Source organism: Salminus brasiliensis, chromosome 19 (assembly GCF_030463535.1).
Source record: "Salminus brasiliensis chromosome 19, fSalBra1.hap2, whole genome shotgun sequence".
Lineage (NCBI taxonomy): Eukaryota > Metazoa > Chordata > Actinopteri > Characiformes > Bryconidae > Salminus > Salminus brasiliensis.
The window spans coordinates 10,085,582-10,109,647 of NC_132896.1; the positions used below are offsets into that span (position 1 = coordinate 10,085,582).

Consider the following 24,066-nt stretch of genomic DNA (forward strand, 5'->3'; position numbering starts at 1 on the left):
AGAGGACACAACGCACACAGGACACAGGCGCCTGAACTCCCAGGGAAGGACGTTTTAGGACAGCTGTAGAGATATATGACTCCTCAGAGACTGAGATATCTGACTGGTGATACATTTACAGCTCATTTTGGGTTTAGTGTACATAAATATAACAGCTAAATCAGAGAAAACGTACAAACGTTCGGTTTTGTATTTCGTTTTAATGGAATTCCACTGAAATAAAGTGAATCTAATCTAAACTAATCTAAATTTAATTTTATTTAGTCTAATTAATTAATCGAATCTGTTCTTTTTCTCAAATCCTTTCTAAACTGCACCAGGCAATAATGCACGTTGCTGAACCATCTATAGCGAATGAGTACATCTACTGCTGGTATCCAGGTGTATAAACAGCCAGTATGAGTCTCTAAATGAGGAGCGAGGAGAACTTCAGAACGAGCAAAACTGAAGGAATCAGGATCAGAGTTTTATTTTTCTATGACAGTAACGATATGTAAATTAGCTTTATTATAGTAAGAATTCTCAGAGTGAGAGATCTGGACTGGGGTACAATGTACAGCTTATTTTGGGTTCAGTGTCAATACATTTAGAAAAAACACTGAAAACTAAACCCTGTGTGTGTGTGTGTGTGTGTGTCCTGTCAGCATCTTAAACTCATGTAGAGAGTCCAGCTCTGCTGGAATTCAGGATGGCCTCTGTATTAAAACTGACCAGAGCCGGAAAATAAATAAACAAAGAAAAATAAAAACAGTAAAAGAGAATCCAGAGAACCTCCATCAATCTTCAGAGTCAGTTCTACATTAGATTACAGTCTACATTAAGATGTGCCGGTTGGTGTGCCGGTTGGTGTGCCGGCTGGTGTGCCGGCTGCTTTGAGGCGTGCCGGTTGATGTAGCTGTGTAGAGAACCGTTCATTTGTCCCTACCTGTATTCTGACATGGCCCGCCTCCTGCATCTTGATTGGTTGATAGCTCACAGCCAATCGTAAACGTGCTCCTCAGTGTACACTGCCATCCAATCCGCGCTGAGGAGGCGGGGCTTATCTGAATACGGGTGGGGAGAAAAATAACGCGAGACTCGATGGGAGGCGACTGAAGGCTGCGTGTAACCCAGACGGTGAGCTGTGAGGGAGGAGGGTCTCTCATTCTCACCGGTGCTGCTGCTGCTGCTGCTGCTGCTGTCTGCCAAAGGGACATGGATGCGAGTCCCCTGCCTACCGGTAATACTGCTAACATGCCTTTAAATGACCCGTTTCGACTGTTTCAGCTGAGACCTCTTTGCAGAAACGCGCTGTGCACTGCTGAAACACTCACTCTATTGTGCTCTCGGTTACCTTGTTCATCCCTTTTCAGTGGTCATGGAGGCCAGCGGAGACGAGGAGGGAGAGGCTCAGAGAGTGAAAACGGAGGTAAGGGATGCTGGAGCTGGATTTATAAAGCCACACCTCGCACCAGGCTTCATTTTGCTGCCGCTGTTACACTGAGGATTGCTCGATTTTATTTGGGCGTAATGTCGAGTTTCTTGACCACAGGCCCCTCGCTGAGTGGGCTAACCGGCATTTTGGTGTAGTGGGGGCACGGTGACACCCTTCTGCAGCTGAGCAGTGTTTTGTGCATCATTAGATGCAGATGCGTTTCTGTCTCTTTAATGAAAGCTCTGTACTGACACACGTCCTCAATATCCAGGCTGCACATTGTCCTCATCTGGAAGCTCGGCTGGCTAAATGTAGCCTTTCCCTGTCGTCCTTTCGGTAAACTTGCCAGAATCAGACGTGTGCTTGCCTGCGCCTCTTTGACAGTAAGACTGGGCAATACAGTATCACATCGTTATGAAATTCTGTGTCACATTATATTTTATACAGCATTCCCAGTTCCCCATTCCCGAGCTCATAGCAACATTTCATACCTACAATAAATGTCCAAATGTTTGTGGACACCTCTTCTGAATGAATGCATTCAGCACACACACAGCTCATCTGTATTGAGCCCCTTTAGATAAGTATTACCAATAAAATAGGAATCTCTGGAGCAGATTAGCATGAACCTATTGACACCATGGACCAGAGCGTGGACTAGAGAGTTTAGTAGTGACCTTCCAGAATCTTGACATCACTGATGCTCTTATTGCTGAATGCAATCAAATCCTCACAACAATGCTCCCAAAATCGAGTAGAAAGATTAGCCTGGGCAGTAGAGACAGTTATTCCAATAACTGTTATAGTTAGTTATACAAAAGCAGGATAAACTCTTTTTAATACCCTTGATTTCAGAAGAAACAATGAATAAGCAGGCGTCCAACAACTTTTGTCCATTTTGTACATGACTGCAGCTGAACTGCAGTATCACAGTGGGGCTATAGCAGTATCAGTATCATGGTATACTGGTATAGGTGATACAGTCATGTGAAAAAATGAGAACATCCATAAAAAACCTTTTTTTATGATTTTTCTATAATATCTTTTAATAAACATCTGGAAATCTAATCTAATATAATAATAAAGAGAAAGTTAGCACACCCACACATTTTGGAGAAGCCTGTCTTGTTTAGTCCTCAGAAATTTAGTCTGGTTCGCTCTTAATTGGTGAAGTGAGTGGAATCATCATGGCCAGCTCTATAGAGCTCTCTGAGGCCTTCAGAAAGAAGGTTGTAGATGCAGATGAGTCTGGGGTGGAATGTTAAATGGTTTAAACACCAAGCAGCAGTTCCACCATCTGGAAAATAGCTTTACTTTTATGAGGTCTATGCTTCTGAATGGTCAATGTTGCATAGTGGGTCACAACACTTCCTTTTCCTGTGACAGACCTGGGTTCAATTCCCAGGCTGGGCAAGACACCTAATACTACATTCTCCGACCTGTGTAACATGGTTTAAACGTAAGTCACTCTGGATAAGAACGCCAGCCAAATTTCATAACTGTAAATGCGAACAGTATTAAATGCGAATATGTAAATAACACCAGGCTGTAATGGCAACTGTGGACTGATGATGATGACACTTTTCCGAATTCAGTACTGATATTGAAGTCTTGAGTATCAACCAATCAGAGGATTTCTGTAGAGTTTCTGATGAGTTGCTCATAACCTGAAGCACTTCACTTAAGATGTGCCCCTAAAAGTAGGCTATCCTGCTTGGAACTACTCAAACGCTCCACTAGCCCACAGGACAAAGCACGCAGCTAGCAACATGACACACATTGTGAGTGTGTGCTATTTCGGGCTAGATTTGTTACAGAATCAGTTCAGATTTGTTTCTTTTTTCCTTTGATATTCGATCCAGCATTGTCTGCTGATATTCGCTGATGTTGCTGATGATACTTCATTACTGAAGCGATGTCTTTAATGTCGACTAGCCTACAAATGGTGGCCTGATTTGGTGCTGCTGTATCTTCTTGTTTGGTGGGAAGCCTTTTAGAAACATCAGCATATCCATTGTTTTAAAAACCTGCCCATGATTATAGACTGGAATTGTTGGTTGATTGACTCATTGTTGGTTCATTTGTGACTTTTTATAGAAGAAATGTTTTCTTCAGCACCTTTTTATATATTCCTCAGTGCTTGAGACTTACGGAAGAGAGAGATGAGGCTGAAAGGCAACTGAAGCACATCAAGAGAGGTAAGTTCATCTACTTGATATCACTTGTCTATTACTGGTAGGTGGTAGTTGGAACATATAAAGGTTGTCCAGCTGTCAGAATTGGCTGTGGTCTAAAGGGGCCCAAAAGGAGCCCATATTCTGCATTGTACTTAATGGACTTAGTTTTTGTTCCCTGAGGGCCATGTGAGATGGGTTTATGTACTTCAGGTATCCATCCATTTTTACAGGGCACTATTTCTAGTTCTCTTTAGCCCTTAAAATCCAACAGAGCCCAGGTCTGAGTTTTCGCCCTGCATTGTGCCTCATTCAGAAAGCAGTCTGGGCTGAAACACTCTATGTAACTTCAGTCTTAATGGGTGGGTCAAACTGCAGTAGGCAGCACAGGTGGATATACACAAGTTTTTTAACACCAGAAAAAAAACAGAAAGTGTTGTCACAAAGAAGCTTTACAGAGATCCGGATCTGGGCCCTTTTGAGCGAGCCAAGACTCAAAAGGGCAACCCATCCTTCTCTGGTTGAAACTGGATAGTGCAACAAATAACAGAACAACAAAGACTCTCTATTATAGCTACTCTGGGCTCGACACGCTGGCTATAGCATTATGTAATGCTGGAAGCGGGCAGGACAGCACACGTGAGAACTGCAACACTGAGTAACCTGCATAACCATATTTATGTGAAATCCTGTAATATTACTCTACTGCCTCAGGACACATGATTCTTTCATTTTCATTGATGGTTCTGTATCTCTCAGCTTGTATAGGAATACATGTGCAAGGCATGTCCTGTATAGGTGACTCACTGAATTACACTTCCCGACTGTACACAGAGTCGAGGAGCAAATGACAGTAAATCTCAAAAGGTTACAGGACCATCCATGTGTTTGTCCTAATTTAGACCTTGTGTTTTTTTTTATTTTTATTTCACATAGATCTATATCAGTACACCTAATGGGCATTTGGCCAAAATTTTTCACTGTATCTTATGCATTTACATTAAGGCCTTTTTCTCATAAGACTGGTTTCAGTGTCTTTCTTATTGCTCAACAAACTTCTAGAGGTTTCAGATGGTCCACTATGAACATCACTGTGAAATGCTCTTTAGACATTCACTGCAGATATTTAGATGCCCTGCCATTCGGGACATCCATACGTGCCCCTGAGGAAGACTCATCCTCTAATCTGACACTTCGCGTCTAGCTTCCTTGTGCTGTTTCACCTCCGCCCTAACCCATCTCATTATCACCCAGCCTCCAAGCTGCATTCTGAATGAGCCCTTATTCCCAGGTGTATCCCAGTCCCCATGACTACTTGGAGCCAATCCAAGAGATGGATTTTGTTTTGGTGATGTTCCTTAGTGCTGCTCAGGGCCAGTGTAAGGAAGTATAGGGACCGTTAGGAAGTGACCTGCTAACGCACTTTGCTGTAAGAACTCACAGTTGATGGAAGTTGGTTCTGGACTCAGGTGAGAAGGAGTCTATGGTTCTTTTGTTATGTAATATTTCTTCTTGCTGTTTTGTTATGTTGCCATAGGTTGTGTAAAGGTTAATTAAATATATTGTGCATCAGTGCATCTGTAATACTGTAATAGTGTTTTAATGTATTTTGATCTATTATTTTTATATTATTTATTTTAGTGATATTTTAAAGGTAGTTTTACATGTTAAAGTGTTTAAGTTGAGGTCAGTTTTGAGTAGCAGTGGTGATCCATAACCTTTTATTTGTGTCAGAATGAGGTATTTGATATCTTATATTTAGCCTAGTTTCCACATTATTAATCATAGACCACTGTATTTCCTACTGGAATAATGACTCTGCTTTTGAATTGTAAATGGAATTTAATGCAACCACAGTGGTGAAGCGTGTCCTTTCTTTGTTAATGTTGGTTGACTATAAAGACCACAAAGCTATATACTGACTGAGCTATAAATATAATTGTAAGCACCCACTCTATTGTTTCAGCACTATTTTAAGCATTTAAGCAGTTGCCTTTGGCTGTTTCCTTATAGAGTGTTGGTTACAACTCACTGTATGTAGTGTATTGCCTCACCAGGATGTGCTGTATGGATTAGTAGATCTCAGGTCTCAGTCATGTGAAGCCCCAGACTCTATCTGAAACAATCAAAGCTTCCTCCTTGTCATTATGCCCCCCAGGGGAGGATTAATAGACTGTGGCGAATACTGTACTCATCTATGCCATGTTTTTTCTTTGAATTATTGAAATCTCTGATTATTAATTATTCAGTAGTTGAAAATGAACAGAGGTTTGTGTGTCTATTGTCACTCCGCATGCCTTTATTCATGGCTGCATTTCTGACATTAATGGCTCATTGTTGATGCTGATGATGAATTTTAGTCACTGCCCATCAGCCTGTTTGTGTATGTACACAGAAATAGTTAATATCCAATTGATCTGTTTTTGCAGCTGCTATCCTCATTGATACCTCGTAAAGCGAACGCAGTAGGTCTGTTCATTAGGCCGCTAACAGTTGGCACAGTTCTCTGCAGTGCCTAACATGACTCTGCAAATGTCAGTGCAGTTTGGCCTACTTGCAGACATACAGGACAATGGTCCCGTGCTGGTTGCATGTGATTGGTCGGACTGCTATTTGATGATTGGCTGCCGTGGGGAAACTGCTGCCGAGTATCTGGGAGGCACTTGATCTGCGTCTGGCAAAACAGCTGCTTCCCACCTCTTTCCTTGGGATGCTTCAGTGAGCCTTAGTTTAATTTCTCTCCCCCCTTACACAAGACCAAATACAGCCGCTACATTTTGGTAGATAAAAATGTAGGAATAGAAAGACATGGCTGTTGTGTGTATTGTGAGTGTAGGCTTTTCTGATTTGAAGGGAGAGAGGCTGAGAATAGATTAAAGGGTGTTAGCATGGAGCACAGTTAGGGCTCCACTTACAAACAGAATTGCACAGTGACTAATAAGAGTTCTGATTTATCAGCAGAACATAAGCGCTGTAATTTAAAAAAGGGAATGGATGGTTCTTTCAACTAATACTAGCCTAACACAGTCCCAGTGACAGGACACAGTGTCAGATGCCTGTGTGAATCCTGCCTGAAAAGAGCACTGGCGTTCCCTGTCCCTCTGTTTTAGTCTCAGTTTTGCTGCTTTTCTGGAGCTATGTTTTCCTCATGCAGCACAAAGCAGTTGCTGACCTAGAATCTCCTCACAGTAGCTAGGCCTGGAGCTGAGCTACCCCGGTCAGTCATTAGAGAGCAAAATAAGCAGAATCAGGGATGTCCATGGAGGCTCTGTTAGGGCACAGAGCTCTAGCCCATTTATTGGTTGAAACCACAGTCCAGCTGGATCTGCATGCAGCAGGTGCATCCCTCTAACTCATCCTACTCATCCTGCATAACTTGACCCATGACCATGCTTGCTTAAATGGTTCAGCTTAAATAGGGAGCAGTCATTCTACCTTTCAGTAAACCTAATTTGTGTAAATGATCTTTGTTAAGATGTTCAAGAAATGCATGTTCACTTCTAACCTTAAATTGATGCATAATTTCTAGGAATTAATTCAATTTACACCTCAATTGGCAATCATCAGGGACCAAGCACTGTGAGCCATTAGGTGCCAGTAAAGCAAAAAGAGCCTGTTTACACCTGGTCACTTCACGTGACTAGATTTAGCAACATGTGAGGCAGAATGTGTAAATTTGTTTGTAGCACATCAATTATTACTGCTGTTTCTGTTGTAACAGGATGCGTTTTGGTTGTCAAATGCGTCTTGGAGAGACTAATGCGCTTCAAAAGGCATCTTAGGTGTGTTTAGGCTTGCATTTTTATGTGACTTGGCTTTCCCTAGATGATCCTCAATAGTCCTGATTCTCAAGACAGATGACATACCCAGGTATACATGAGGTCAAATGGTATTTAGCTTGGCCTTATTTAGACGTGGGACCTTCAAATAAGTTTTAGACATGACTTCAATTGGCATATCAGGATCATCTGCAGCTCATGTTTAAGGTGTAAGAAAAAAAAGGAATCATAAAGTGTTGTGTTTAGTGAAAATGTTTTTATGCTTCGTGCTAAAGCATAATATATATGTTATACATAATGGATATGGAACTCGATATGTTTTCAGAGGGGGAAACTAAGGAAATGGCAACCCCTCAGACTGTCCACTTGTGTTTACCTGCATTCTTGACAGCTGACAGCAAACACACAGATGAGTTAGGGCAAATGGACAAAGCCAGACACTCTGTAGGAAATGCATTTTCCAAAGAGATTGCTGCTCTCTATACTAATGGCTTTATGGATGTCTGTTCTCATATTTCATCTTAATATCTCATTAGAACTGTTGTGAAAGTTTTTGTTTTGCATGTGTTTGGTCTTAACAATAAAGTGTAGAGTGAAAATGGTCATCTGTGCTTAAGTGAGCTTCAGTTTCCACTCAGCTTCTCCAGAAACCTGGCATCTTCCCCTCTCTGCTCAACTCCTCTCACATTGAGCAGTGCAGTCCTGGATGGTGCAGTGCAGCTGTCCACTTTGCATATTTCATAGGGAATAATGAAGTTGCAGGAGCATATCTTTCTAAATGTTTCTAAATGGGTATATGCCACTTTTGGTGGCCATTTGAAAATATGTCCATTTCATGCTTTGTATTATTGAAATTATGCTATAAACAGATTGCATAGTCCTTAGATTAGAGTCTCACATTCTAGTGGGTGGACCTTCCACAATACTGGCTGGTACAGTGCAAAAACAAACCCTGAGTCCATGAGTATTTCTGTATTTACAAGTGTTTGAAACAGCCCTCAGCCTTACGTTCTCATGATGCCCAGATTTGCTGTATCAGAAAAAAAAGAGTAAAGAGTGCTTTTTAGAGCGATGAAATTAGGAAATTTATGCAGTGGCTGGGCCTTCAATGCAGGCTGATGATGTATTCCAGTCTGGCTGCATGCTGAGAAGGGCCTCCTTCATGCATTATTCAGCAGCTGCTTTGTGAAGAAACTGATGACTTAGAGCTCCTTTCATCTTCATTCACTCCCATGGAAAGCGAAGCCTGAACCACTCACTGACCAGAGAATCAACTCACTGACCACAGTGAGGGTGCCATCACACACTGGCACACTGGAACACACCTTCAGCCTTCTGGGAGAATATTACTATGGAGTTTGGTTGAATCAGTGGCTTCTACACTAGGTTGATGACCTTTGCTGACACAGCATTACGGTTTTCTGCTGTTTCCTTGAACCAGTGTTCTCCAACCCCTCCAACTTAATGGCTTTTAAATGCAGCAATTAATTGGATCATGTGAAATGAATTAGTGTAGGATTCAAAGTCTGTGGCAAGGTAGCTCTCCAAGGTAGCTCTCCAGGCTTAAACGTAATTATGTAAATACTGTAGAAAAACAACAGTAATAACTATAGACCCCTAAGCATGAATGTGGGGCCATGTACTGTGTGGGGGCGGAAGCAGTTGATTTGGATGCATGACTGAAAAGCTCAGTGCTGTACAAGCTTGCTGGAGCAAGAGTGGAACCCTGCTGAGCAGGCACTTGTACATGAACTGGCTTGACATTGCTATGACACCTGATCCCCTGTTGTGAGGCCTCCATGGGGTGTAGAGTTACTGTAGTGGCTTTCAGTTACAGCACCAGTATTAGTGCTGTCAAAATTGCTGATAGGTCAGCCATTGTGAACATGTAACGGATAACCTTGTGGGTGGTTTCCTCTTGCATAGCAGTGAAAATGAGGCCTAGTCTTCCTTTTTTAATCTACTTTAACATTTCGTCCAGTGCTCTTGTTTCTTCTACACATCAAATGAGTAGACAAAATGTAACTAATTAAATCCAATGCAAGGGTGTCATATCCACAACCTTTGCGGTTTGTTGTTTCGTCTAGTTTCCCAAATGGTGATTGAGGAGGTGAGTGTGCTGCAGACGCAGCTGGAGATTGAGAAGTCATGTCGGGAAAACGCTGAAGCACTGGCTACCAAGGTAAAGCAGAAATACTTTTTTTCTGTTCTGTGTTCAAAAGACATTTAATTACACAAGAAAAATCACAATAGTTTCGATTATAATCTGTGCAGCCATAACAGGCTGTCTATATACCCACCATACACTCTGACAAGATAACAGAATAATACAGCATGCTGAGTCCATGTTGAACTGAATCAAAGCTACCACACAGCAGATGTTGTGGGTATGTCTGGTTTCTGGTTTTGGATTTGTTGACTGTATAATGTTATTTTGCATGCCCTCAGCTCAACTGTGAGAACAGGAAGCTGAAGTATCTAAGCCTGTCGTCTCGGCCATGTCTGGACGAGCTGCTGCCCAGTATCTCAGACTGTATCTCCCTGGAGGAGGAGGCTGAGCCACAGGACCACAGCCCCGACCCTTATGCCCAGTACCAACAGCAGGTCAAAGGTACATCACAAAGTCTTGTGCTTGGAATACTGGAAACCAGTATGATCTAATGTATTTTCTTTAATTAGTCTACTTTACAAAAATCACTAATATGATTGTCATATATTATCTCGTTGCTGTCCAATGAAAACCATGAATCTCCAAAATGGTGATATTACAGGAGAAGGAAAAAATACTCTTAACTTTGAAGGGAAGTCAATGTAAAATAAGAGTTTATCCCAAGTAATTTTGAGCAGTTGTCTATTCACACAGTGTACAGAGCTGGTCCTAGATTCAAATGATGGGGACATAAAAAATTAAGATACACGTTTTTTAATTGGACAGCAACAATATTAAATATGTTATAATATATATTAATTGTTTTATTGTATTCAGTCACTCAAATCAACTATTTTATAAACTCAAATAGAATATTATATAATTGTTGTACTGCTGGGGTGGAGCTTTTGTTCATTTCTGTGAATCAGATCTTCTATTTCTAACTTTTTTTATGTTTTTAATCTTAATGATAAAAGTTATATTTACAGTTTACATGTTTTGTGTTTGTGCCATGATTGTGTTTTGTGTTATAGTTGACCTGTTCAGCCTGTATTGCTGCAGTGAAGGAAAACAGTCTCAGTAAAGAGTGATATAAGAGTATTCATTCATTATTAATTGTACCATCAAACAAAATTCTAAAAAGCAGTATACTGATATCCAGTCCATTACAGCACAATTTATTTAAGTCTGTGGAGTCTTAGTATCAATTCAAGGGCTTATTTTTGTGGCAAACAAATATTAACTAATTGTTTAATGTAGTTTGATGTAGTAACTAATGGTGTAGTTAAATGTTGACTACATCATGCTTCATTTCAGTCCTGCAATCCATGTTAAAATTATTTGGCATCATTTCTTGGCATCGAAAAAGCTAAAAAGTGCAGAAAGACCTGTACATTGCAAAAGATCTGTATGTTGCATATGAAAGGACTGAGAACGTATTGACAAGCACTGCTTTACATTTAAAGTAGAGGAGGCACAATACCACTTTCTCACGTCTGAGGCTGATACCGATACTGATACTGCAGCCTTGAGTATCTGCCGATAACGACACTAATCCAGTACTATCATTGCCCTCTCTTACAAAGCTGTTAATCGTAGGAATGCACTTTACTTAACATGATAAATAGCCATCTAAACAACTTAATGTTTAAACTGTGAAACAAATATTCTACTTCCCTTAATACATTCTATTTAATACATAACCCACAACCCAACCAACTCTTTTCACAAACTCCCCCATGTGAAGCATCCTTAGGTTTGTGAAAGGACCTTAAACAGGCAGTTCATGCATAAAATCCTTCCAATGAATTGAACAATTCTGCAGAGAAGAGTGGATCCTCTAAGGTCTCATATAGATTATCACAATTACATTTTTACATGGGTGGTATAGATTTAGAGCTTAGGCATGTTGTATTTATCTTATGTTACAAATAATTGGATGATCCAAAATATTTAAATGTGACAAATATGCAAAAAAAGAAGAAACTGGGAAGGACAAATACACGGGTCATCTATTGTTTTTTGGACACTTCATGAGCCCATTTGAGAGTGAAATGTCCCTGCTGCCCCTCCCCTCTCAGTACGAAGAAAAAAAACATGCATGAGGCATTCAAACAAACACTGAAGGTTACGCCCACAGAGCAGAACACACCTACAGCATGGCATTTAAAACTGGGGTTCAAGTTTGGGACCCACATGGATTTTAGTTGTATGTCCAAGCTGGATTACTCGCTGATTCTTGGTGACAGGCTGATGTTAGATAGGTGAGTCTTGCTGTTTCTTAGGAGATGTGTACCATGTAAGGAACACTGATCCTGAGCAATGAAGCCTACAATACTGGCATGTAGGCTTGAACCATGTAGGCTTAGGTTTTAGGGGTTAAACATTTACATGATAGTTTAGGCTAAAGATGGATCATATTTTTTTTCTTTATGATATCTGACCAGTGATTTGGGCCAGTGTTGGACTGATACTGATATTGTATAGTATTGGATTGGCACACCACTGAAATAAAGCACTGCTTTTGTTTTCCACAGATCTTCAGGAAACAGTGAACACTTTACTGGAGGAAAAGAAGCAGTTAGCCTGTCAGCTACAGGAGCAGCAGAGACAGATCGAGGAGCTGACAGCACTTGTAAGTGGTTTACTGATTGCTTTTGTCACTGTAGGAGAATGAACATGCTCTTGTTTGGCAGAGCTGTGGATGTGGGCTTTGGCTATGCACAACCGTCATGAACCTTTTCAATAATGAATGAGTTGATAACTAACCTGTGAATTATCTGTAAGTGTTATAGGAGAGATAGCAGACAAATTATTTTTTAGGTATTTTCATTTTTTAGTTCTGTACAGTTCTATTCTTTTGGCAGAGTGTTTTTAAAAGACCCCTTTTACTGTTTTATAGACAGAAAAGGAGCAAGCAGAGATGAAGGAGCTCCACAAAACCATTGATCAGCAAACCAAGACCATCAAGAGATTCAACAGAGGTGCGTGAGCCTTTAATGCTGTAGTTGCTGATTACCTCTGACATGCATTAATAAGGTTTTGCTGAAATACCAGCAGTTGTGTGGTGTGTCTTTCTGTTCTCTGGAGTCACGTTCATGCAACTGTCTGTGTATGACATCATCCTGGCTGAGTTGCTTTACATCTGGCATGAAGAGAATCATTTCCTCTCGACCCACTCACTCACTCCTGACCACCATTAAAACGCCCTGATGAAATTAACTGTCGGAGATGGACCAGGAATTCCCTCAGCTGCGTCTGGGGAGATGCACTTTAATTTGCTCTCCATTTGACTCCCTCCCCCCGTAGCTGTGTTCACGCTGACTGTTGCGGTTGTTTTGATAGAAACTGTACAGCTCTCTCATACCAGGTGTATTGCCTGAAAGTAACACACCACACTTCCCCCATTATGATTGGCTGTCAGTTTGAGTGTCTCACTAGAAACATGTGTCTTTCTTTAGTATCCATGATGGCTGCACATGAATATGAGGGGATGAAGGAGCAGCTGGATCTGGAGCAGAGCCTGAGGCAGAAAGCAGAGACCTATGCACATGAGGTATGACACGAGTTCAGAATGAAAATACAGACGTCATAGGTTTGTAGATCCTTTGACCTCACCACATTTAAATTCTTTGTTAAATTATTATAATATGTAATTATTATTATAAGTTATTTTTAGAAGTGCAAATTCTCTCCTAAAATACATTTCAAAATGTAACTTAAGGGCAGCAGTCCATACTGTTCATTTCTGGAACCCAAGCAGGGAAAACAGCTTATTTGGAATCCATTCTTTTTTTTCTTTTCTTTTTTATATTTATTTGACACGGACATTACAACAACAATGGAACTACAACATACAATTAAACAATAGAGCCAGATGTACTGCCATTTACACCACTTGTCCATAACACAAGCTTTTCCTTTAGCCACAGTTTAACACACCTGCTTAAAACAGTCATGTTGGATTGCAATTTTAACTCTATGTTGCTCCTCTTTTTTAAGTAATAAAAAAAAAACGAACAAAAAAATACAAAATGGCTGTAGAATTACAAACAGTACTCTTGCAAGTATTGTAAATTAAACATTAAACAGTAAACTTATAAAGAAAGGGTATTGACAATATGTTTTAATAAAATAAATTAAAGAGGAAAAAAACAACAAAAAAAACAAAGACACATTGAATAATTAAATAACTAGCTCCCTAGATGATAGATGATAATCCACATCTTAGAAGTACATCTTCATTTTACACTTTACAAACAGGCAGAGCATTTTATTTTTAAAATATATTACTCCCCCCTTTTCCTACCTTAGCTCTGCCATTATGACTAGTAAAAATATCTAAACATTGTATGTAATTTATGGGTCCCCACATTTTTTCAAAAATAAATACTTATTTTTTAGTATATATGTTATTCTTTCCACTGGGAGGTTTAGTAACATTTGTCATCTCTAATGTGAAATATTTGGTCTATGCTTTTTTTCCCAAAACAGTGCTATTCATTTTTTTGCATTAATCTATTATTTTTACAGTGTCATGAAAAACAAATGATTGACACATGCACATTTTTCAGAATCAGAGTCAGAGGATGCTACACAAGGAATCTGTCCCATCTGCATGATGTAACAAATTAAACAGCTGCTAACAGACTGCTAACAGACTGCTAACAAGAGTGCAAACGAATAAGATTTATCAATTTATCTTTTAAGGGAAGATAAAATAAGGAATTAGGATAATACAAAATAACAAACAAAGTATTGTGAATTGTGAATATATGCATTGCAGATCTAAGGAAACAAAATGTACTACTATTTACAGTATGTAACAGAATGAAATTAACATTTGCAAAGGTGCATTTGTGGCAAAGAGTAGCCACTGTAATGGGTTTGTGAAGTTCTATTTAAAGTACAGAGTGCCCACTGTGATTAATAAGGGCTCTGGGGAAAACGCTGTTAGCATGTCTACTTGTGCTGGCTTTGATCCTCCAGAGGGAGTCTGCTAGTCTTCTACCAGAGGGACGTGGTTGGAAGAGGTGATATTCAGGCTGAAAGTGGTCAAATATAATTTTGCCAGTGTTCATTCTTCATGACCCTGCTGTTAAGGAAGAGCTACAAAGTAAATCTATTGATTCTCTCTGATGTCCTGATTATATGCTGGAGTTTGGCTCGTTCTTGTGACATCAGTAATCCAAACCAGACAACATGGAGGATAGAGTCTATCGCTGTATGGAGCCTGATCTTTTGGGCTTGTGGCAGGTTGAATTTCTTTTGGATGCCTTAGGAACAACATGCTCTGCTGTGCTCCCTTGGCTATGGATGCTTCACGTCCCTGGACGTAGTGGTGCCCTGAAAGTTGAGTATCTACACAGTGGAAACCTCACAGTCATGGATGTTGGTGGTTAGAGTTATTGGAGTGTGTCTGAAGACCACAAACATCTTTACACCAGGACACCTACTGCTCAACTTCATCTCAGTAGGCAGACCCATCGCTGTTGGTTTTGAGGCCGACCTCAATGATACTGTCCTCAAACTGTAGGATCTTTACAATGGTTCCTTGGAGATGCAGTCATTGATGTAAAGAATGAAGAGATTGGGGTTGAGGAGAGCACAAAGCCCTGTGGCACTCCAGTACTGAGGGTTTGGATGTCTGACACGTTTTCCTAGCTGTACCTTCTGCTTTTCCGTTCTGGACTGTCAATTTGTACCTTGAAGTGCAGGGCCATGTTTACTGCATCCCTGACAGACCTGCTTGGTCTGTATGCAAACTGCAGTAGTTTGTTCCACCCATTAATGCTGATTCGTGAGTGTTTCAAAAAATGTAGGACTACTTTTTTGAAAGAGGCTCAAAACAGGCCAGACAAAATCGGCAATTTTAATCAGTGTCTTTTTTTCCATACCAGCTGACCTCAAAATCTGATTCCACCCTAATGTTTTGTATGATACAAATGACACAGTATTCCTGCTACTATTCCTGAGGGTGGTTCATTTTGGGGTAGGCGGAGTTGGATCATGTTCACAGAGGATAAGTAATGGTCTTGTTTTCTCTTTTAGATGTTGGTGAAGCAGAAAGAGGCAAACAGACAGAGCATGATTCTCCTCCAGCAGGCAGACCCCACTATTCAGCTGCTCAAGGCTCTGGAGGATGTCTCCAATGTAACCAAAACACTGGAACAGGAACGGCTGCAGCACCAAGAGAAGGTAGACACTCGCCCTGTGTGCGAATAAGAAATGGCTTATACCCTCAGTTATAATGTCAGTATCACATAATACGTATTTGGAAGTCTAATAAGTAAAGGTTGCAGTAAGTGTGCCTTGTGTGTGGGTTTGTTAGGGGTGTGTTAGGCTCAGTTGGCCAACAATACAGTAGTATTATTCTGTAACTGAATATTGGTCACTCTGCATTTGCCATCTCAGCAGTTTATTTTTTCAACCACAACAAACAAGAGGATGTGGATAGGATAAGAGGCTAGTGTTGCCTCCACAACTGCACTGTTAATTACAAACCCCAGCATATCAAAGGAGAAATCCAGAGGCTTGATAGCTCTCAACTGAGATCAGGGATGAAGTATTAGAACTTCATGGAGAAGTCTCAGCCACACTCCACACACTTACGCATTGTGTTTCTATGGAAAGCATTGTGAGCTCTAATCTAGGGCTGATAATTAAGCAGGATGGAAAAAAGATTCCTCGGTTCCCAGGGAAGTGTTCACCCAGTGTCAGAGTGCTGACAAGACTGCAGTCCTTCTCATAGAACTGCTTAGAGCAGAACTGGTGGGTAATCAATCAGAGAATAGATCAGCAGAGACTGTGCAGGAGTTGGATGCAAAGTTTTGGACCCCATGTAGTCAATAACCTGCATCAATGAAGTACTGTTTACAGTGCCCAGCCTAGAAGGACAAATCAATGATCTATGCAGCTGTTTTTACTGTTATTGAACTAAAGTTTAATTAAAATCATATACGTTTTGCAGGCTGAGGATGCTCCAGAAGAGAGCCCTGTTAGTACCTGGATAGCTATTATCAAACTAGCAGACCAAACCAAACTACTAAAATTTGATACATTTCCACCACTTTTTGCCCTTCTGTGCAAGATCCAGAGACTATTTAATTGGACTCTAAACTTGAACTATAAACTGCATCAGATCATATTTCAGATCACCAAATTGGTTCTTTATGTCATGTGACTGCTTCAACCAATCACCTATGTGCCTGCTAACATTCTCCTACGAAAAAGACTGCTTGCTTACAGCTGTTCCTGCATGGTGAAATGCCATGCCTTCAGAAAGCACTGTTCTTGAGCTCTGCTGAGTGTTCAAATCCAAGGAAAATAGGGAAAAGTAAGAAGCGGATGGACCTAGACTGACTCGACTGTTTTGCAAAAATGCTTCCAGAAAAGTTATTGAATAGAATAACTTTCTCTTCTGTGTGAAACCTCCCCCAATCCAGCCCTTTGTGGTCCTGTGTGCAGACTTGTGTATTTGAAGATGCTGATGATTATACAGAAAAAGTTAAATTAGAGAGAATTCATGTGGGTTGAGTATTGTGAGGTTTTTGAGAAGGATGTGATGTTCTTTTGAGCAAGATATCTGTTTCCACAACATGCAGACCCCAGAAGTTGTGAGGAATTAGTAGTAAAGCTGACCTGACTAGTGTATTGGTACTTACTGTTAACTTTAAATACCGTGTAAATAATAGGTATGAACCAAACATGATTTTTTGCGTGGCCTGTTACCTGCTTTATTATGCTGAAGCTCGCACTCTGTGGACCAAATGATCACAGGGAACACACATTTCACACACACATTTCCAGTACTTTCACTTTTTAGTCAAAATTGCTTAATTGGAGCAAAAACATGTTTTTACATTTTTAGCCACAACATTAATTGGCTTTGATGGGGTGAGTGACCAGTACAAAGGTATATCCCTGAGGTTTAACTACTCATTTGAACTGTGCTTGAACTGTATCTTTAATAAAAAAAATATGTGCTATAATAAAAAAACAAAAATGCTGAGTCCTCTTCAGTCTGTTCACAGTTGCTGAGCGCTCACACCTCTTTCTCTCCCTGTAGGTAAAGGCTCTGGAGGCTGAGCTGGATCAGTGTGCCTTGCGGAAGCAGCTAGCACAGCTGCAGAAACAGCTGGAGCTGCTGGAGGAAGAGAAAAAAGACACAGAGGAGCGGCTGCAGGAGGAGATGAAGAAGTGCAGCGATTTGGAGTGCAGAGGTGAGCTTACATCATGCTGCTTCAGTCTCAGTGTCACTGCAGATGTAGGTGTGGTTATGTGTTAAACAGTGTTCTTGGAGGCAGATTAGCATTAGCTGGGGAGATACTACACTTTTAAGCGATTACTGACGAGCTGGGATTTTAATCCAGTATAAATCAGGAATTAGCAAATTGGACCAATATAAAGTATCACCTCTGGTAAAACTAATCCAACTCGGAAAGGCTATAAGCTGTAGACTTGCCATAAAATGAGTCCCCACCCATGTCAGAGAATTAAGAAGCTGGACTCGACTCACTGCCCGAAACCTGCAGCAAGACAGGCTTCCTATAACTGCTGTAACTGTCTCTGTGTTTCCACAGTGAAAGAGCTGCAGGAGTCTCAGAGGAGCTGTGTTTCGGCCTCTGGTCCATATCCTGGGACCGCACCTCCCCCTGCACCTCCTCCTCAGCCCCCTCCTCCTCCTCCACCCCCTCCTCCCCCTCCACCCCCACCCCCTTCTTCTCGCTGCAACCCCCTCAGGTACTGCTCCATTTACTGCACTAAAGCTGCACCACGCGCAGACTGTTTGTCTGTACTCTCTTAGCCTCTATTAGACTGAACAAATGTTGTAATTACTGCTATAGATAGATATTTATAATCTCTAATGGTTTTGAGCTGCATAAGCTACAGTGTTAATAATTCAGTATTGCAGTGTTTTTGTTGTTTGATCCAGTCCATAATTCTTTTCATTGTTGTCATTTCTTTTGTGTAAATAGCTCCCTCATCGCAATCATGAGGAAATCCTCCAAGGGTGGAAAAGGCTCTCCGAAATTAGAGCAGGCTCCAGGTGACTTTGGTACCTTTGGCTTCATGCAGTCCTAATAGCATATTTATCTGTGTTGCCCTTGCCGGCTTCTTGTTCTGACCTTACTTGACAAATGCTGGCTCCTTTCTGCAGTGAATGAAGGAGTGGATGATGTCAAAGTGAAGGCTGTCAATGAAATGATGGAAAGAATCAAGCATGGGGTGGTACTCAGACCTGTAAAAGGACAGGACACCAAGGTACAGTTACTTTTCATTTATACTGTGTAGTAAAAGCTTAGATTTTTCCATTCCTTCCAAGTTTCTGCAAAACAGGAATTGACGAAAAACAATGTTTATTTTTTATTTTGATCAAATTAGTATGTTGAAATACTTCCTCTGCTACCCATACAAACACATTTGATAGCATGGGGCAGTGGTGGCTCAGCGGTTAGAGCGCCGGGATATCGATAACAGGGTTGTGGGTTCGATTCCCGGGCTCGGCAAGCTGCCACTGTTGGGCCCTTGAGCAAGGCCCTTTACCCTCTCTGCTCCCCGGGCGCTGGAGTTGGCTGCCCACCGTGTGTGTGTGTGTACTCACTGCCCCTAACACGTGTGTGTGTGTGAGTGTGTGTTCACTACCAGATGGGTTAAATGCGGAGGACACATTTTGCTGTACAGTCCACACTGTACAGTGACGAATACGTGCACCTTTATCCTTTTTTTATCCTTTTTATCCTAGCATTGGTATTCATTGAAATTCTGTTTATTTCAGTGAACAGCAATTAATATCAAATTACACAACAGAGAAAATGACATAACTATATCCTTTGCTCGCCACATATCGTCACTGTTGGAACATAATCTTTTATCTCCATTTTTGACATTATTTTTTTTTCTTTTTTGGCTTCATTTGAATCTGGCAGTTGTTCTTTATATTGTGTAAAAATCATGGTGATTAGATCTAGTTAGAAAGGCTCCAAAATAACTTTAGAGCTTGTAAACTTCCATTGAAAGTTAATAAGGTTTTTGCCTTTTTTTAAATGGCATTTTAGAGATACAGGATTAATTCAAATACATGCAACAATACTACAAGTGTTTTATTCTCTCTGTTTTGTCTTTCGATACTTTTGCCTATCATATTATGTGTGCTATACTAGTAAGCCATATTTCTTTTGTTTTCTCCTAATTTTAATGTTCTCTTTTAGATCTTGTTGTACATAATGTCCTTATTGCATTGTATTAGTTGTTGTATACTGTATCTTCTGATTTTTTTTAAATCTTGTAAAGGGCCCTTGAGTACAAGAAAGGCACTTTTTATATATAAAAAATAATGAAATGTCATTATTCTCTGTGTGTCGCTGCTATGCACTTGAGTTTATAATGTTTTGTCATTTCTGCATTGCATGTAACCTGCTGACCTGATGTGGACACAAGCAGAGATTTGGCACAAAGGTAAGCCTGCTCACTTAAAGGCATTAAAGGCATCAGATTAGAGCTGAATAATGCAGTGTATGTTAATACATGTGAAAGATGGCTATGGGCTTTCTTTTAATGAGAAAATACTAATGAAGAAAGCGCATGGTGAAAAAGGCTCATTGCAGTTTGGGCATTGTCCCAGAGGAATGGTCTAGTTATTAATGTGCCGTTGTATGTGGACATCTCGGAGGGAGAGGGAGTAAATTGTCTGTGTTAAAGCCATTGATTGACTGAGCCACCACGACTACACTCAGACTCACTGGGGCTGTAGGAGTTCAAATCAATAGCTCGGACCAGTGGTCAGGATTTTAATAGCTACCATCTGTGCTCTGTTTTAGTGCCAGATTCTGCTCCACCCTTTCATCTCTATCATCCAAGTACAACAACATAAGAGAAGCCTCTCGAAAAATAATGTTAGATGTTGAAGCTTTATGACCCAGAACTGCAACACTGTAGTGGCTTAAAATTGCAACTCAGCATTATCTGTACTGTGTTTCTGTTTAGCAGCCAAGTCCAGCCTCTGAGGAGAAACACCAGGAGAGTGCAATGGAGGAGCTGAAAGGCATTCTGGTACTTCACCTGATTAGTATCCACTTATACAGGCTTTCATTCTACCCTTTTCTCCTCTTTATGGAGATCATAATCAGCTGGTAGTATTGTATGCATCATGTGTGTTGTGTATTAATGGAATGGTGTTGTTCATGTAATGAATGTGAAGGTGCTGAGGGAAGGGTGTTCATGAGATGTTCATTATATGTATGTTTGGCCTCTCAGGACACAGTGAAAAAGAGTCCCAGTCGTGGATTCCAGGAAACACTGCCTGTTAAGAAAGACAGTGAACTTGAAGTGATTCTGAGGAGGAGACGCAAGCAGGCCTGTGATCCAGCTGCAGCAGGTCAGACTAATGACAGAAAATTGAAAGAAAGCTGATACTCATGTTTTACAGTAGCAAAATGGCATATTATCCTACTGCTTTTTGGAAACCTGTAAGGATACACAGGGCTAATATATAAGCATCATTGTGTTTGCCACAACACATTCCTGACTTTCTGCCCTACTGCGCAACTGGGTACTTGTCACTTGAATGGGTATATTACATGTATGCTTGTATATATGATACAGTTATTGTGAATATGATCTATCCACTTCACTCAGTGGAAGATCTAATTACTGGTTTATCCACTAGGGGGCAAAATACACTTAATTATTTGCTTTAAACACTTCATTATAAAAAAAGTAATAGATAAAGGCTGTATTTTTGTCAATACTCACCATATATGGTTGCAGGTAATTTAACCTCAAACTCTAGCTAACGGCACAAGTCTTTGTTTAATCCTATAGCATGTCTTACCATGCCTTTAACCTTTTAAACCTCTTCTGCACTTGATGCAATCAAGCCTGACATCTGAGCACCCAGCACTGTGTGATTTATCCATCCTGAATAGCTTTGTTTGAACCCTCACATTAGACACATTTTGTAAAATTTACAAAGCTAATCCCACACTCAGTTCTATCACCTTTCTTTGCAGATGACATGGATGGACAGATCAGCAAGGTCTCCTCGACTGATAGCCTGAATGGTCGGCACAGTTCTGACTCAGGTAAAGACACAGACGGGCCGGGAATCAGCTCTCTCTCTGGCAGTGAGGCCGGCTCCAGGAGCAGCTCAGACTCCGGCAAAGAAGCATCCACAGCTCGGAGGAGCTCAGACTCGGGTACAGAACCTAGTGGAACCAAACAGAGAGCTGCCATCCACAGGTCTCTCTCTGAGAAAAGACCTTCTGAACTGGTCAACAATAGCTCCTGCACCCGGTAAAGCTACTTCCAAAGTCATTATATATGGGAAAAGTTATTGCATTTTTTCACTTGTATAAATCCTTGCCCATATGACTAAAATGCTTCAAATATTACAGTTTTTAAGAGTATATTTATAGTCAAGTATACTTATTCAGAAATGTCAACTAGTATCCGAATGTAAATAATAATAATAATAATAATAATAATAATAATAATAAAATATATATGTATAAGATATAAATATATATATGAATGTTTTATGGTGTGTCACAGAGTGCAGAAGAATCGAGAGGAAGAGAAGAGTGAGCAGCCCAATGGGATCAGCCACCCTGCACACAATGAGGACCTGCAGGCCTCTCTCAGCTCCTCAGCAGATGGCCCTAACGACGCAAATGGCAGCATGGATGCTGAGTGTTAACGGAAGGCAAGCACTAGCAGGACAGCTGCAGCATTTGCACATTTGAGATCTTGTTTTTTTCTATTTATTTATTTCAAATTCCACACATATTCAGTTCTAGGTATTCAGAGCACAAACTGTCTTTTGGTGTGGGTTCGTATCCACTGATGAACACTCGTCATTTAGAGGTATCCTGCATTTTGAGCTTAAAGGGAAACCATTCGATTCCTATTTTGAAATGATCATTTACTCCTCTGTAAAATATCTTTTATTACTGGGTCCTACCAGAACGAGTACCATGAGACCTTTACAATGCAACATATAAAATGCATTGCTGCAAAACCTTTCCAAAGGAAACATTCATACACAAGTGTACCCTTTTCTGTTTCCATCAGCAGGATTTTGACTAGAGACGCCTCGCAAAAGCGCTTCTCTCTAGCCGAGTTCCTACATATGAATCCTTTATAGTGGGCTACAGTAATTTGCCATGACTTTACGTTGCTCAACCACAACCTTAAAATCTGTCCAGCATTTCCCATAGTGATGATGATATGACCTAAAAATGGTATCACATGAGTTCGACTGTAATATACTTTATCACGATGTGCACTATCCAGTGATGAAAAAGAATTTCACTCAAAGCATGACGTTGTTGCAGTTGAGAGAAAATATCTGCATTTAGCCTAATTACCACTAAACCTCAAGTTGGTCATCAGCTCATCTAGCTGCAAAGTGCCTAAAGGGCATTAAGGCCTTAAAACTTCGATTAAGGCATTAAGACCTTGCTTGCAGAATTTAGGTCGACATGATGCATCTTGGCATCATAAATGCCAAAAATACTGCATACTCACGATATATTCAACATCAACAACAGCTAATTTCATATCGCAATAACTAAAGGCTATACACTCTGCTTGTTTTCCATGTTTAAACAGTGAACTGTACCATAAAGATCGTTGTTTACAATGCAAAAACTCAATTCTGAACCAGTCTGAAAACAGTACCGCACACCAAGGCACTTTTGCTGTTATATCTGAGGCTCTGTGTTCAGCTTCTGAACCATCCTCATAAGATGCAAATATAAGCCATGCAAGTGCTCTGATTGACATAGATGAAGCATGAAGGAGATACTGTAGAATAGGGTCTATACAGTCTACCTCCTCTTAGACCAACTCACCTCCTAGCTATCTTTAATTGTATTAGTTCTTTTCATCGTGAAACTAATGTGAACACCCTTATGGAGTGATACGCTCTCCTCTAGTGTCTTCCACCTATGTTTCCCAAGTTTTTGCACTGCAGTAAATTTATTGCTTGGGGATTATATGATATTTGCTTGGCTCCACGGTTGTGTAATGTTGAGCCAGACCTAAGTTGGCTGTGGGGGATTTTTATAACCTATAATGGTTTGCAACAGCCAGGACACTTAGTGCAGATGGTCACTGCTTTGACAGAGCGATACTGTAGAGCGCAGAGAGTCTAAAGAGTAGATTTGGCTGTTGTGTTCCATGTATCTTGTATTACTATGCCCACTGAGATCTGAATTCTGATGTACATGGCACATTAAAACGGTTTAATATTTAACTTGACAATTTTAAGAGACAGTTTATCTCCAGCAATGAACTGACCCTAGTCAGCACCTTTGGGATGTTTACTGGCCTTACTGTAACACCATCCGGTTCCGCTCCGCCTGCATGCCGTTCAGGCTGTAAGAAGTTAAGGATTCACTCGGGACGTTATCTGACTGTTGTGATCTTAAAATGTGTGTATGTGTGTGTGTGTGTTTTGAAGCTACAGAAAAAGAGTGCACCTTTTTATTTAAAAATCATGTTATTCTCCTGCACCGTACCTTTTAAACTGGACTGAATAAACATGAA

At 40.5% G+C, this 24,066-nt stretch overlaps 1 protein-coding gene across 4 annotated transcripts; it reads left to right on the forward strand.

The window, feature by feature from the left end:
- The first annotated feature begins 1,094 nt into the window (after positions 1-1,094).
- On the forward strand, positions 1,095-24,066 carry shtn3 (shootin 3). 4 transcript variants are annotated; one of them, XM_072663406.1, is made up of 18 exons: positions 1,095-1,219; positions 1,353-1,408; positions 3,552-3,612; positions 9,455-9,549; positions 9,816-9,978; positions 12,054-12,151; positions 12,419-12,500; positions 12,978-13,072; positions 15,568-15,714; positions 17,585-17,738; positions 18,099-18,258; positions 18,495-18,565; positions 18,677-18,780; positions 19,957-19,974; positions 20,503-20,568; positions 20,773-20,893; positions 21,528-21,810; positions 22,069-24,066. In XM_072663406.1, the coding sequence occupies exons 1-18, from the start codon at positions 1,195-1,197 to the stop codon at positions 22,211-22,213; spliced, it is 1,944 nt and encodes a 647-aa protein (XP_072519507.1). In that variant the 5' UTR covers positions 1,095-1,194; the 3' UTR covers positions 22,214-24,066. The 4 variants fall into 4 exon arrangements, with proteins under 4 accessions (XP_072519507.1, XP_072519509.1, XP_072519508.1 ...); XM_072663408.1 differs by having other exon boundaries at positions 20,506-20,568; XM_072663407.1 differs by having other exon boundaries at positions 19,960-19,974.